The following is a 14,357-nucleotide window of genomic DNA, read 5'->3' as shown; positions in this document are numbered from 1 at the left end:
GAATAGAAAGTTGAAGCCATATATATGCTCGATGTATGCATAGTAAATGTTCGCAGACATTAATCGAATTAATCTACATATTTTACTAAAATGAATTTTCATTATAATCGAGACTCATCTACATTGAAGGATATACTATAGCTCATTACAGAGGCACCTTAGCGGGGACTTGAGTGTCATGTGCGGGACCGTACGTCAATGTAAGCAGAATCTGCATGGGGTCTGCCCTAGTCGCCATCCCCGAAGGCCGCCTCTACTCATTACAAACGATGTGTGTGTGTGAGTGCGCGCGCGATTTTTTTTTTCATTTGTCCCATGACGATCGAGCAGTCAGAGGTGATAACTGCATGGAGATCGATCGAGACGCATCCGAATACATCCGCGGACCCTCTTGGAAGTGATCGAGCAGGTCCTACATTGGAACGACCATGCAGTCCAAGTTCTTTACTTTGCAAGTTAGACAGCCATTGTCACATAGATATGCGATTCTGATCGATGCGGATATAATATATATGTTTGTGATAGTGTACTGCGCTATATATAGTGTGTGGAAAAGGCACTCTGAGGTGAGTTATAATAATAGCTTGTTATAAGACCTTATTATATCTCTGTTAAAGTTTTATACATACACACATAACGGCATGCATACAGTGTACGGCTATCTGTGAGCAGCATATGAGATTTGTCTGTCTCCTGAAAATAAATTTTATTTGCAAACAATACCCGGCCGTTTTAAAACTAATTAGTTGTGTTTCGTTAGGGTTCGATAGTTGCCTATCCAGTGTATGGCATCTAAGCTGATTATTGACACGGACTGCTGTGACCTGTGTTTGAAAACATATATACAAGTCACATCTTTTGTTGACCGCTTAATTTTTTGCTGTTAAGTGTTGACCTTGATCTTATTTATAAGGGAACCTGAGAGCCGAAGCAGCTGACTTTTAAACACTACGGACAGATATATCCATTTAATCAGTCGATGCATATATAATATCTTGCTCACAAACAGTTACTCAACAAGAACTCGTGAAACACATGTTCCAGTATCTTCGCAGTATGCGGCTTAGATTTTTCAAGTATATAACATAAACACATATATATTACAGGTGAGACTGTATTATTCACAGCAATCACAGCTATCGGAACCTCTCCCTAGCGGCACACGGAGAAAGGTTTGGAAGCAGAAGATCGAGTCCAAGGGGAATCACGCGCAGCAACTTCTGTGGGTGAAGGTCGTCCAAGAAACATGTCTGCTACAGCTGCAACTCCGAGCAACAATGACAGCAAACAGCCGGCTCAGATCGGCAAAGGTATCAAGTTCCTCTTTGGAGGAACAGCAGGGTAAGCATTTGAGAATGAAAAACTAATTCGGAATTGATTTGTGCGAGTGTCAGCTCTGGCTGTTCCAAGAGAGGTGCCAGCAAGCTCGCAAATTGTCCTTGTTAAGGACAAGACATTCACTCACACATTGCATGACGTGGTGGATGGGTGTCTGCTGTGTCGTTTGCGAAGTCACTCTGTTTTTCTTTTTAAGTTTCATTAACTTTCACCGCAGTCGAAAAGACGTGCACTCTAGATATTAAAGATATGTATGCTGGAAATAGTTTGTGATATACCCAGGATTTACTGCGATACATTATGTACCCAACTTAGTTCAAAAGTTTCAAATTTCATCCTGATACTGAGATGTCATACGAGTTAATCACGTTAATTACGAGACCAATGAAGGCCTTCATTAAAGACTTATGGGAATAAATTAACTGAAAAAAATAAGAAATTGTTGTGACACTGTCTTAGGTGATTAAACAGAAGTATCAGGTATGATCAAATTAAACAGATGGGAGTAGGGCAGAGTAAACTAAATGGAAGATGTACATGGAACTCTATACATGTGCCATTAATGAACTGTCTGTACTGAAGCAGATGGTAGGGATATGTCATTTTTTGTATCATTAATAATTAGGCATGATAGGCAAGTGATACACAAGTATTGCATTTGTTCATAGAAAAAGTGAAATCAAGGTGAATAATGAATAAAAGTTTATATTATTCCTTAGATTGTCTTGGTATAGCTTAAAGAAACAAATAACTTGAGTGGCTGGAACACTGGCTTGTGAACCCAGAAGTATGCTGGTTGGATACTCACGTATGACAGCAAGCTTCCCCCAGTCAGTCCAGCTATTGGGAATGGGTATCTGACTCCATAGAGAGATAGGGAAAAGTAAAGCAGTGAGAAAAAGAGGAATTGGGCATCACCTTCACAAAAAGCAGACCCTGAAAAATGTGTGGTCTCTAATACCACAACTTGCTCCAAAAAATGATAAGGGATGGCCTTTACTTTTACCTTGGTCTGGTCAGTAGTGAATGTGAGATCATGAAAACTTACCTATCATGTATATTATCTTCTGTAATTAAAATAGATACAGAAATATGTCTAGTTTGTCCTTTGGTGCCGTGACAATGAAGAATATTAAAAGGTTATACTGTTAAATGCTGTAAAAATAGGTACTTGATGAATTTTTGTGAAAAAGTCCTTCATGTGGGACACTTAAAGATGAAAATAAAATTTCATATTCCACTTTCCTGAAAGAACCCAACATCACCTGCATGTTTTAGAGAAATTAATATGACAGATTCAGAGGCCTTATCAATGTCAAAGATTACTTTGAGCACAGTAATTAGAAATACAAATTGATTTTCTTTTGTTTAATTTGTAATATTATGTTTGAACTGTTTTTTTGTCAGACTAAGATGATTTTGTTCTTTTAGGATGGCTGCCACAGTTTTTGTCCAGCCTCTGGATCTGGTCAAAAACAGAATGCAGCTCAGTGGTATGTAATTTACTTCATTTTGTCAAGTTACATGAAGCTTAAAATTGTATTGAATTGAAAATTATATTGCAAAAAGAACAACTTTATCCTATGTATTACAAAGCAAATGTAACATAAGCTATTTTATTCAGAGATTGTGGAGAGAAGGAATTTTTGTCGATATTTACAGTGACTGATGTTTAGCTTATGGTAGCTCTAAATAGGTGGCATTGAGAACAGGAAATGTCTCAATTATACTGAATATCATACCATTTGCTTTTACAATATTTGTGCAGTCTTGATAAATTTTTTTTAACATAGATAATTCATAGGAAGATTTTTAAACTCTTAGTTATTCTAGATCACATAAAATTTTTCAAATTTTCCAGATGTTTGGTATCAATCACAGTTAGTATTCAACTAGGCTGTCATATTTTAAAAATATATTAATAAATTTACAAGCTATTTTTTTAAATCTACTTATTAACTATTAAAGAGAAGCCAATATGTATAAATTAATTTTTCAAAATAATTCCTAACTGCAGTATTTGAAACAAAATAGTTTGGAGATTTATCTACAAAATATGTATCGTTCATCCACAGTGAAAAAAAACTAAAAAGGCCCTTTTGCAACTTTAAATAATTTTTATTATTCAATCTTTTTAAAATGTCCTTGTTTGAAAGTATAGTGCAGAAAAAAAAGGCATAAGTTTTATTCAGACCTAAGTCAGCAGGTCATCTTGACAATGAGTTCATCCAAAATCATCATGTACAATCAGTTAATGTGATTTTTACTTGGACAGTCATGATACACATCTAAACAGATTCTGTAAATTCATTTTGTTCATTTATAAAGGATTTCAAACTGAAGCATTGTATTGTTGTGTTTTAGGTGAAGGAGGCAAGGCCAGAGAACACAAAACCAGCTTGCATGCCATTCGATCTATTTTGAAAAATGAAGGTGTCAGAGGCATTTATACAGGGTATGTCAGGTGGATTAACAGGTTTTACAATAAGATGCAAAGATTTGCTTTGTTAAGTATTGACTATTAAAATTACTTCAGTCCATTTTACAAGGTCATATTCAGTTTAACCATCTGTGTTTTTTGAAAAATACTTAAGGTTTTTTTTTTTATATTGAAGTTGATATTTTTCACAACTGAGACTAAACAGTGTTATATATTTTTGTTTGCTAAATATTTGATGCATTTCTATGCATGTATTTAAACTGCTCTTGTTTATCATTTCTTGATGGATTATGTTTATTATGGCAGTAAATCTTCAGCATCAAGTGACACTGTGAATTTTGTGCAGATTAAGTGCCGGACTTCTGAGGCAAGCTACATACACCACCACACGATTAGGAATTTACACCACACTGTTTGACATATTCTCAAAGTAAGTGTCTGTCCTACACTTTAGCATTTTAAGTGTATATGGCAACAAACAAAAGTTATATATAATATATATTATATAGAACCTGATCTGAAGTCTTAAAAGAAAGATTTTTTTAAATCATTTGTATTTTTAGAGATAGCAGATGTTAATATCATATTTATAAGTATTTTGCAGCAGTAGTATATTGAGAATGTTAACAAAAAAGAATAGATCCTCCCATAATATAAATAAACAAAAGAATGCTACACATAAGTAAATAAAGGGATTAGTTGTTTTTAAAGAAAAAAACTCTTTGTATCAAAAAAAAAAAAAAATAAGGGGGGGAAAACCCATGTTCCTGTAAATTGAAGGGTATTTAAAATGTATAAATTATTTTGTTATAAAATGAACGAGTGGATAACTATTGCTAGAATGTTTCTCACCAGAGATGGCAAGCCTCCTAGCTTTATCATGAAAGCTTTTATAGGAGTGACTGCAGGAGGTATTGGGGCCTTTGTAGGCACACCTGCAGAAGTTGCTCTCATCAGAATGACAGCAGATGGCAGGTAAGCAATGAGCTTAAGCATGTCATTGCATTGCAGGTAAGCCTGTCATCATTGCATGTGTATGATTTGTTTGAATTTGAGAAAACTAGCAACAAAAAAAATAAACAAGCAGCGGTGGTGTTCATTTAAGAGTTGGTGCTATTGTGGGTGAGGCATTGAAAGCATGAGAATATTTCACATAATTTTGTTACAAGAGCATATGATACCTGACAATGTTTCTTGGTTCTACAAGCTGATTGCCTAAAGCTCTAGAATAATAATGCCACAGTTCTTTATGAATCAAACAACAGGGTATGTGTCAAAGAATATCAGTAACCACACTGATCAAAAGAGTGATACGTGCTAATAGCAACCATTAGCAGCTGCACAGTGGTACAAGCTAATTGTGACAACTAACGAATGCACAGTGATTCTGGTAGTGACCAGACTGGCAATTCACAGTCATGTATGCTAATGTGACAGATGACAAACTTTCATGATCTAGCTCTTGAACCTTACTGATGGCCTCTGCATCATGCTGTCTGCTCAGTCCACCCACATTGCTTGAATACTATTGATAGAACAATCTGGAAACAATTGCCAGCTATTATTCACACATGTGAATCCATTCACAGAATACAAGATCTGCTCAAATTTTCAGCCACTAAAATCTAAAGCTACTACAGCCAAAATGGTCAGTGTGCAGCACTCACAGACAAGATCCAAGACCAGTTGGGCCACCACTGAATTTTTTTAAGTAAACATTATACCACCAACAGCCATGGCATAGCACACCTAAACCTTTCAAAATTTAATCAGGAACGTAATTCAAGAAACTGATGAATAACTAGGATGGCGATAAGTAAATATGAGAAATTTTGGGATAAAAATGGTGGTGTTGAGATAGCAGCGATACTGTTGATTGGGTTGTTTGTGGGTTGTGATAATGGTGATAATGATAATTGTGTTTCAGGTTACCCCTTGATCAGCGAAGAGGTTACAAGAATGTAGTGGATGCCTTAGTGAGGATTGTTCGAGAAGAAGGTGTACTGACTTTATGGAGAGTAAGCATTGTTCCTCTGTTACTGTTTCACACGCATCTAGAATATTTCACCTGCAAAGAACATGGGTTAAAATCACCATGGCTGATATATTCTTGATATGAGATTTGCTAGGAAAATAAAATTGTTAGTCTGATGTGATAAGTGGTGAAAAAAAGGCTTTCATGTCTAAAGTGAAGAAAGAAATATATGACACCTTCAATGGCCATATTTAGATTTCACACTTCTTCATATCTTCTGTTGGAGTTGAAGCACAACAAATAATCTCTTTTCACTAATAACATTGATGAGGCTTGGCAGTACAGGGTTTAGATCATGTCTTAGCTGCACTAGTCTTTGGATATCCAGGGATGGGAGTTCTCCGTCCGGGGGACGGATTTCCGTCCTGAGAAGAAATCTCAGGACGGAACTGGGACGGAAAGTAAAATTCAAAATTTTACTGATAACGAAGACAGGGACTATGAATAAAAAAGCGAAAATTTCTCGTATCGTGAACGATTGACCATACGCTAGTGGTAATAGGTAGAGCGGCGTTGAACACGCGGGGCCTGGGGCCGACCATCCGCGCGTATGGAGTACGTGTATCAACATCCCCATTGTATGATGCCGGAAGTACTGATTTATATACAGTTAGATAGGTTGATTAATTTCGCCAAATAACGCACGAATTAAGTGTTTTAATTGTTTGTAACCTTTCCACCGTCTTGATAGTACCGGCTTTTTCTAACAGCGAAATATATGGTGACGATAACTTAATAAACTGCTTGTTACTATTATTCGGGCTTAACGTGAAGACATGGTTCATAATTTGCTTAATTAGAACTTAGAAGTGTTTTCTGAACGTCAATGTTTTTGTCACAACATGTATAACACAGCTAGCAATAAGTCAGAAAGATGACCTCGGGTTAGGTGGTCAGACGTTTCGGGAGCGAAAGCGGACGGTGCCGATGATGGTGACGTCACCGACAACAAAACGCCGATAAAATAGGGGGGGGGGGGGACTTTCCTCTGACTTTTGCCGAGTAGTGATGCTTTCAACGGTGATCTGTCACGCCACTACAGTATTCCATTTTAAATAGAAAACGGTATTTAAATTTAAATTAAAATTTCCTACCTTATCTCCCGCTCAGCCAACTTTGCGGACGTGCAGTGAGAGGCGCTGTAAAAGTTATCGGCCAATAATGTCCGGCACCTTCGTCATTTTGCGGGGCTGTTGCCCAAAACCGTACTTCAATAGACCGTGAATCTCCTTGTAAAAGTTTCAGTCATTGCAAGATAGTGTCATACATTTTTTTCACGAGGATTTCGTGAATTTTCGTCTGTCAAAGTTGCACTTCACAATTAAAAGTCTTTCAGTGTCCACCTTTATCTGTCTTTTCACTGGCGATGTCGTATCGTCCCGAATAAGTTAGTCACTGATCCGTACTCAAAGAAACGATTACTGGAAGCGAATAAATGCCGGGCAGCGGGAACCTTAATATTATGATGACATTGTTGAAAAAGACAGAACCCCCGCCCCGCCCCGCCCCCCCCCCCAACTACACTAAAATGTTGAAGCCATTGGGTTTTATTAAGTATGATTTAAGGGCCAGAGGACTGAGAGCCATACAGATGGTCCCCAGTGACAAATGATACAAAATGTGATTTTTTTGTTTTTCTGGCACATGCATCATATACAGTGCATTTGGAAAGAGATCCGAGGCTCATCTGGCTAAAAAAAAAAAAAACAGGACACTGTTTTGCCAGAATGCTGTCCAAAAAAGGAAGTTGGAGACTGCATCAGCTTCGAGCCGACTAAGAAGCAGCAGTTACCTCATCCAGCAACTGAGCCATCAACACAGACAGCTAAGAGACCACAGAAACCACACAGCCTGCCAACATAGTAACTGGACAAATTGACATTTTGACAAATACCCTGAAAAGTCTGCTCCCAGAATGTGGAGGAGACCAATGCAAACATCAATCACTAGATTTTTAAAAAATAAGAAGTGTTAGGTTTTGTGGTATTGGATTCTGTACTTGTTTTTATTTGCCTTATCAAAATTAAATGTAGATAAGACAGAAGAGATAGGCATAGACTTTAGGAAAATAAATTTTGTTTTATTGTGTACCTGTTGAAACAGTTAACTCCTTCAGTACTGTAGGCTCTGTTTTTTGATTGCAGCTAAAATGGGATGTAAACATGGATCAGCATGTAACTTCAATAGCTGAATAGTTTTCAGTCATCACAGCAACATTGAGCTGTTTTTATCAGTCATTTCATTGAAAGTCTTTCACTTTTTTCCTTCATATGCTGGTTTTACAGTTTTCTGTCCATGATATGAACAGTTTGAACCATACTGTCCATATTTTTCTAAGGATAATTGGTGTTAAGCACAGAAATTTGGATTCCTTTTTATGATCAGCAAATTGTCAGAAAAGTTGACAGCATTTGTCCATACCAGAACATGTTCCTAGCAAGGAGAATTTGTTATACTGAGTTCAGGCAGGCAAACATACTATGCCTATATGCAAAAGCAATAGGGACTTGAAATGGTTTACAACCTCTGCTCAACATGCACAACCATAGATTATAGATTAATTGTCAGTTGTATGTGTTGCATGGGTGTGTGATATAGGTGTACCTTAAGAATGTTTTAAATATAAGAATGCACGTTCTTATAATGCACCACTCGCCTAATATGCAACTAGCAGTTTTTTTAAACTTTTGTAACAGAACACACACTTCCCAAGTTATAATTGCCCATTAGGGTTAATAAAGTTGGACATTTGTTCATTGTAACTACTAAGACATTGTATGACTTATGTGTGTTATGTATGTGGAAAACGTGAAACGCGTATGCAACCATGTGTCATATAACGTTATATGCATATGCTCTAGTACTACATGGCTCTTGAAAAATCTTCAGTCCCAGGAAAATTTCTGGCTCCCACCCATGGATATCTCAACCATTTACAGGGCTGACATCTGGGCTTTGATAAGGTTTAGTTGCTGACTTTGCATAAAAACACTACTTGTCCCTTTCCCTTTACCTCTTTTAATCTTAGAAGTGTGGTTAAAAGCATTATTTCTTTCAGGGCTGTATACCCACAGTTGGAAGAGCAATGGTTGTTAATGCTGCTCAGCTTGCCTCCTACTCTCAGGCTAAGCAGCTGCTGTTAAGCACAGGCAAGTTTGAAACAGTTTTTTCTACCAGCTCTGGTTTTTTTTTTTTTGGCATACGAGATGATGCCATAGTAAACTTTTGGCAACACATATGATACTACAGTAAAATGTTGAAAATATAACACACTGAAGTCCTGAAAATAATGACTTAATGACAGGCTAAATTTAGTTAAAGATTTGTTGTAATATATTATGCTTGTCAAATTCCAGGGTTTCATTTTTATAGAAGTAGTGGTGTTGAGTTTGTGGGACAAAGATATGTGTAGCTCTGATGAGCAGATACAATAGGGTAAAAGTGTAATGACCACTTGAGTGCAGCATTAGGTCCTCGCTGTTTACTTACTACTCCTGTCATTGTGGCTTCTTATTCTTCACTAACTTTTGTTCCCATAAAATAAGAACAGAAATATATAGGAATAATGCATTACACAGTTTTCAAGTTAACTGTTTAACATTATTTAATGAATTATAATTTTTGTTGACAAAAATTAATTTGTGATTGTAGTGTCTTTTAAAACCTTTGTCTTGTGTCTATAATTGCAGTGTATAATTAGTCTCTGCTCTGTGTAGCCATCCAGTGAAAAGTATCTAATCACAGATGACTGCTATGGTGAATAGAAGGATCTATTATCTCGAGTGAATAGAAGGATTTGTTATCTACTGCAGAGTTCAAGAACAGTTGTTCTTCATTGGGAAAAAAATAAGCATTGTTTGAGTGTGGATGACTTAATGCACACAGTGATGACAAGGACAGAAGGAAACTTATTATTGAAAGTGGTTAGACACCTTGGAGTATTGGTTAATTCACTTTGACCTTTTTTTTCAGCACTTAAATGGATGTTTTTTTTTGGTAGTCATATTGCATCAAATTGTTCTTTTTCACTTTTTGCTGCACCTGAGACTTTCATTGTAAGGAAGGGCGGCCCGGTGGGGCAACAGTTAACACCTGTCACCAATACAGAGAGGGCTGGCTGGACTGGGTTCAGCTCTCGTCTCAGGAACACTGTTCTTTCTCTGCATGTGGCATCTGTTCACAGGGCTGGCTGCCTTGCCATGATATAGTCTTAGTTGCTGGCTCAGCATAAAACACCAATTTGCCCCCTCCATTGCAAGGAAGGGAATAGTTTGCATAAACTTTTATTGTTGCCACTTGTGATTGCCATGGCAGTGTCCCTTTTTTTTAAAAGTGAGAATCGAAGCTGAAACCAAAAAGGCAGCTTAAATGCATTTCTTAACAGATTGTGTTACAGACTGGTCACTTAAGGAAAACTTTGTGACTGATGCATTCTTGTTGCTTATTTATGAAAGTGTTCTCTCTTGGTCTGTTGATCAGGGTACTTTGTAGATGGCTTGTTCCTACATTTCGTGGCGAGCATGATAAGTGGCTTAATAACAACAGCAGCATCCATGCCTGTTGACATTGCCAAAACCAGGTGAGATCCATATATATATATATTTCCTTGCTATGGCTTAATTTTTAGAGCTGTGCTAAGACATTATCTTACCTTTGCAAGGAGATAAAAAAAAAAAAATCAAGGTTAAAGAAGGCTATGAATGAACTATTAAAATCACACTGTATTGAATGGACTTTAAATCACTTTAGTGAATATGTAGCAGCAAGTTGTGGAAAATTCTGAGCAAATGTTATTTTTATAAAGTTGAAAATGCATCTTTTATTTTAGAGCTATGGATGTAATTTTTCTGTAAATACATAAAGCGCTTGGGTCTGCCGTGCTATAGGTCATGATTACAAAGTCCTAGTCCCCTACTAATTTATTTGACACATTTGTCTGTCCTTGTCACAGGATCCAAAACATGAAGATGATTGATGGAAAACCTGAATACAAAGGAGCTCTGGTAAGGTGTTTTAGCTTACTACATTTGACTTTTCTTTCAAGGGTTCAGGAAAGAAAGATGAAGGAACATTCTTGATATACAGATTAGCCATTGTCAGATCAAAGGCATAAAGCTGTTACTGCTATTAAAGAACTTGTGGAGGACAAAATAGTTTTCTAATGATTAGGTAGAACTCAGTGCTAAATATTATTTATAATCTAAGTGAATTTCGTTACTGAGATATTAGCATGCAGTCACATACACAGCATCACAGAATTTGATTGTATTTGAAGTTAAACTGATGTGCCTTCTCTTAAAGTGACCACTGTTGACAAATAATTGTTTGATTTTTGTTTTTAATGTTGGAAATTGAAAGCACATTCATCTGATCTGTCTTAATTAGCCTGGTGATATTACAGGAAATATTCTTGTGACTGTGACTATAGTTTTACCACCATGTCTTTTTGCAAATTTCATCTTTAACTTTCCGAAGAGACTGTTGTGTTGAAGTCATAAGTTTTGAAACCAACTAGGTTTTGCTGCTGCATATTGTATACAACATGTTACTACTGCAATATTTTCCTTTCTGTAGGATGTGCTTAGCACGGTTGTAAGGAAAGAAGGCTTCTTTTCCCTGTGGAAGGGGTTCACCCCCTATTATGCTCGGCTGGGACCTCACACTGTGCTAACCTTCATCTTCCTGGAACAGATGAACAAAGCCTACAGCAAGTATGTCCTCCATAATGAATCTGCATCAGGAGGCCTCTAACCATAGGCTGCTGGCAGTCTCTTTGCGTGCATACATTTATTTTTTTAAAACCTGTTATTATTACGGTGTAGCATAAATCATTATCATATGATAATGATTCTAAGTTGCAGAAATGATGCCAATTTCATGGAAAGGAAGGTTGCTGCAGAACTGCATTTGACTGTTAAAAATACTTCATGCTTGCAGATATAATAAGGGAGAGTGCCCATGGATTATCACAATTTGTGTGGTAGAGCATTAAGAATATAGGCATCATGTATGTTGCAAGGCAGAAAATTTTTAGTTTAGAAAACGTTTAGAACCCTGTTTACTCTGATTTCTGATCTCTTTTTTTATGTTTTGGATAGATAGTTTCAACATTAAATTGTGCATAGCATATTGTGTAGATAATAAGGGGTATATATAACTGCAGCATAGTGTATGCATGTTTACAAGTGCAGACTACAACTGTTGACTTACAACATACACATATACATGTTGATGGCATAGGAAGATGCCCAGCTTTGAGGGGGCAAACTCCATGCTGACAGTGAATGATGCTCACACTCACTCATTATGACAGAAAAGGAGGGGGTGCATGAGTGCAGACAAACACACACATACAGGGTTGTAACATCACAACACAGGCTGCTTTCAGTGTTAAACGACGTAGTAACACTTCACAAGAAACAGAACTAATTTAAAAATGACACCCCATTATCACAATCACAAGAAATTATGTAATATTCAGAATAAGAGAAACTTTATAATCATATTAATCACATTCAAGCAAGTCAGGATGCCAAAAAAAAAAGACCCTTGCATCTTCTTTGATTAATGCCTTTGTTTTTTGTTTTTTTTTAGTAAAGCAGTGTTTCCTTTTCCTCTGTTTAAATCGAGGATAGAGGTTCAAAAGCATAACTTTATTCTGTAAATAAAGATTTGTCTTTTGTCTCTCTCTCTTTTGGCTCCTCTACCTTTTTTTGTGCTTTTCTACTTTTTACACATCTCAAGCATTGGGCTGTGGGTGTGTGTGTGGGGGACCTCAGCATCCTTTTTGAGGAAAATGGTTTCTAGACCACTCCATGTGAGGGTATGCATGCATAGGCATGGCAGCTGGTAAACTAAATGTGTATAATAGGTTCATTTGCCATTCTCTGTGTTCTACCAGTGCAGAGAGTTCAGCTTCTGACAGTAGCTCGATCTCATGCACAACACATAAGCATGGTAGAAGGATGTGTGTGTAGATGGTTGTGTGGTCTCTTAATTTTCTACAACATATCAGAGCAGTTAGGGTTTTTTTAATTTATATTTTATATATTTTGGTTTCAGACCAGTTAAATAAAAATGTAGGAGGCATTTTTATTCCTCAGTTATCTTCTGTTGGTGACTCCTTATTAATCAAAGAAGGCATTAATGCAGTGATGCAAGGGACATTTTATTTTATCCCTTGAAGAAACATGTATGTTAGGATCATTGCTTGAGGCTGTTTGCAGTGCTTGCACTATGTCAGAAGCAAGAAGTAGTAAAAAAGATGCTGCAATTTTGCTCTAAGTAAATGGAATTTATTGCCCCCTAAATGTATGGTTTATCATGCTGATTTTTCTCCAATTTAAATATGCGAGCCTTATTATTACCAGGATAATGAAATACAGAGTGGCCAGTTTTGGTATGAAATCGATTAGTTTTATGGATCAATGAACTTTGGTAATATGCTGAAAGGTCAGATGTGTCTAGCATGGTTAGCATTGCCAAGAGTTTTCTGTCACTAAAAGGCACTTTTAAATTTAAAATTCTATGAATGATAGAAATATGTCATTATCTAATGATTAAAGTATAAACTGTGAAGGGCCTTATCAATATTATCTTTACTGTTACAATTGCTGCCAGCTCTGCTGGATATCACGATCACTGTTAGTAACAGCTAAATGAAAGTATATTCACAAAAAGACTTACAAGAAAATATAACTACATACATACGGCTATGTGTTACATGAGTACACCTATGTGTAGATGCTTACATTTATAAAAAGAAGATGGAGCATTTGGCTAATTCTAAAATGGAAATATATAATTAGAATAAGCAGCTTCTTAGCTGCAGTTTGTTGATCAGATACTTAGTCAACCAATACAGTATACAATATCATACTAGTCGTCTTAATGATTCAGGTTCATTGTTTTTTTTAATTTTATTTTACTACCCTTAATCTTTTCATTACTATATTTCAGAAATCTAATACTGTGATCAGGAATTACATAATATTGAATGACCTGTTTTTTTTCCCCAAATTATATTCTTTGGTGTTCAATAATCCTTTTGTTTTTAAGTTCTACGTTTGTTTATATTTAATAGACAGTGTGCTATATAACTTTTGTAACTTTTATGAAATAAACTTGCAAATGATAAGCATTACTTTCTGCAGATGTGACCTTACTATACCTGTTTTCATTTGATATAAGTTACACTTTTGACGTCACGTCTATAATTATCATGAGACAAGATGTCAAGAAAAGTGAAATAAATGAGACAGACAACTACTGTAGTATATTCATCTTTATGTGTGTTGTCCATATTGGACTGATTAAGTGAAGTAAAGCAGAAGTGAGGGTGTTTACCATTGCTTTGTCTTTCCTTGTGACTTTCCCCTGATGCTCAGGATAGGCTCCATCACTCTCTTATATACATTATTCTTCGTCTCCTCCTGTTTTTTTTCTTTTTGCTCTGTATGTGTACATGCGTTGTGTGTGCATATTCCCATTTGTTTATATGCTTAGGTGAAGTATTTGTAGAGTGTGTGATAGGAACATGGTGGC

The 14,357-nt window shown here is 36.4% G+C and overlaps 1 protein-coding gene across 2 annotated transcripts; it reads left to right on the top strand.

Moving 5' to 3' along the window:
* Positions 1 to 320: 320 nt before the first annotated feature.
* LOC112557204 (mitochondrial 2-oxoglutarate/malate carrier protein-like) lies at positions 321 to 14,081 on the top strand. 2 transcript variants are annotated; one of them, XM_025226917.1, is made up of 11 exons: positions 321 to 566; positions 1,128 to 1,341; positions 2,770 to 2,831; positions 3,703 to 3,793; positions 4,125 to 4,208; positions 4,634 to 4,753; positions 5,706 to 5,796; positions 8,872 to 8,962; positions 10,293 to 10,392; positions 10,765 to 10,816; positions 11,388 to 14,081. In XM_025226917.1, exons 2-11 carry the CDS (start codon positions 1,247 to 1,249, stop codon positions 11,562 to 11,564), a joined length of 963 nt encoding a protein of 320 aa, XP_025082702.1. In that variant the 5' UTR covers positions 321 to 566; positions 1,128 to 1,246; the 3' UTR covers positions 11,565 to 14,081. The 2 variants fall into 2 exon arrangements, with proteins under 2 accessions (XP_025082702.1, XP_025082701.1); XM_025226916.1 differs by having other exon boundaries at positions 1,107 to 1,341.
* The last annotated feature ends 276 nt before the right edge of the window (positions 14,082 to 14,357 follow it).

The sequence above is a fragment of the Pomacea canaliculata genome, linkage group LG2 (assembly GCF_003073045.1).
Source record: "Pomacea canaliculata isolate SZHN2017 linkage group LG2, ASM307304v1, whole genome shotgun sequence".
Classification (NCBI taxonomy): domain Eukaryota; kingdom Metazoa; phylum Mollusca; class Gastropoda; order Architaenioglossa; family Ampullariidae; genus Pomacea; species Pomacea canaliculata.
This window is presented reverse-complemented; position numbering and strand designations above follow the sequence as displayed.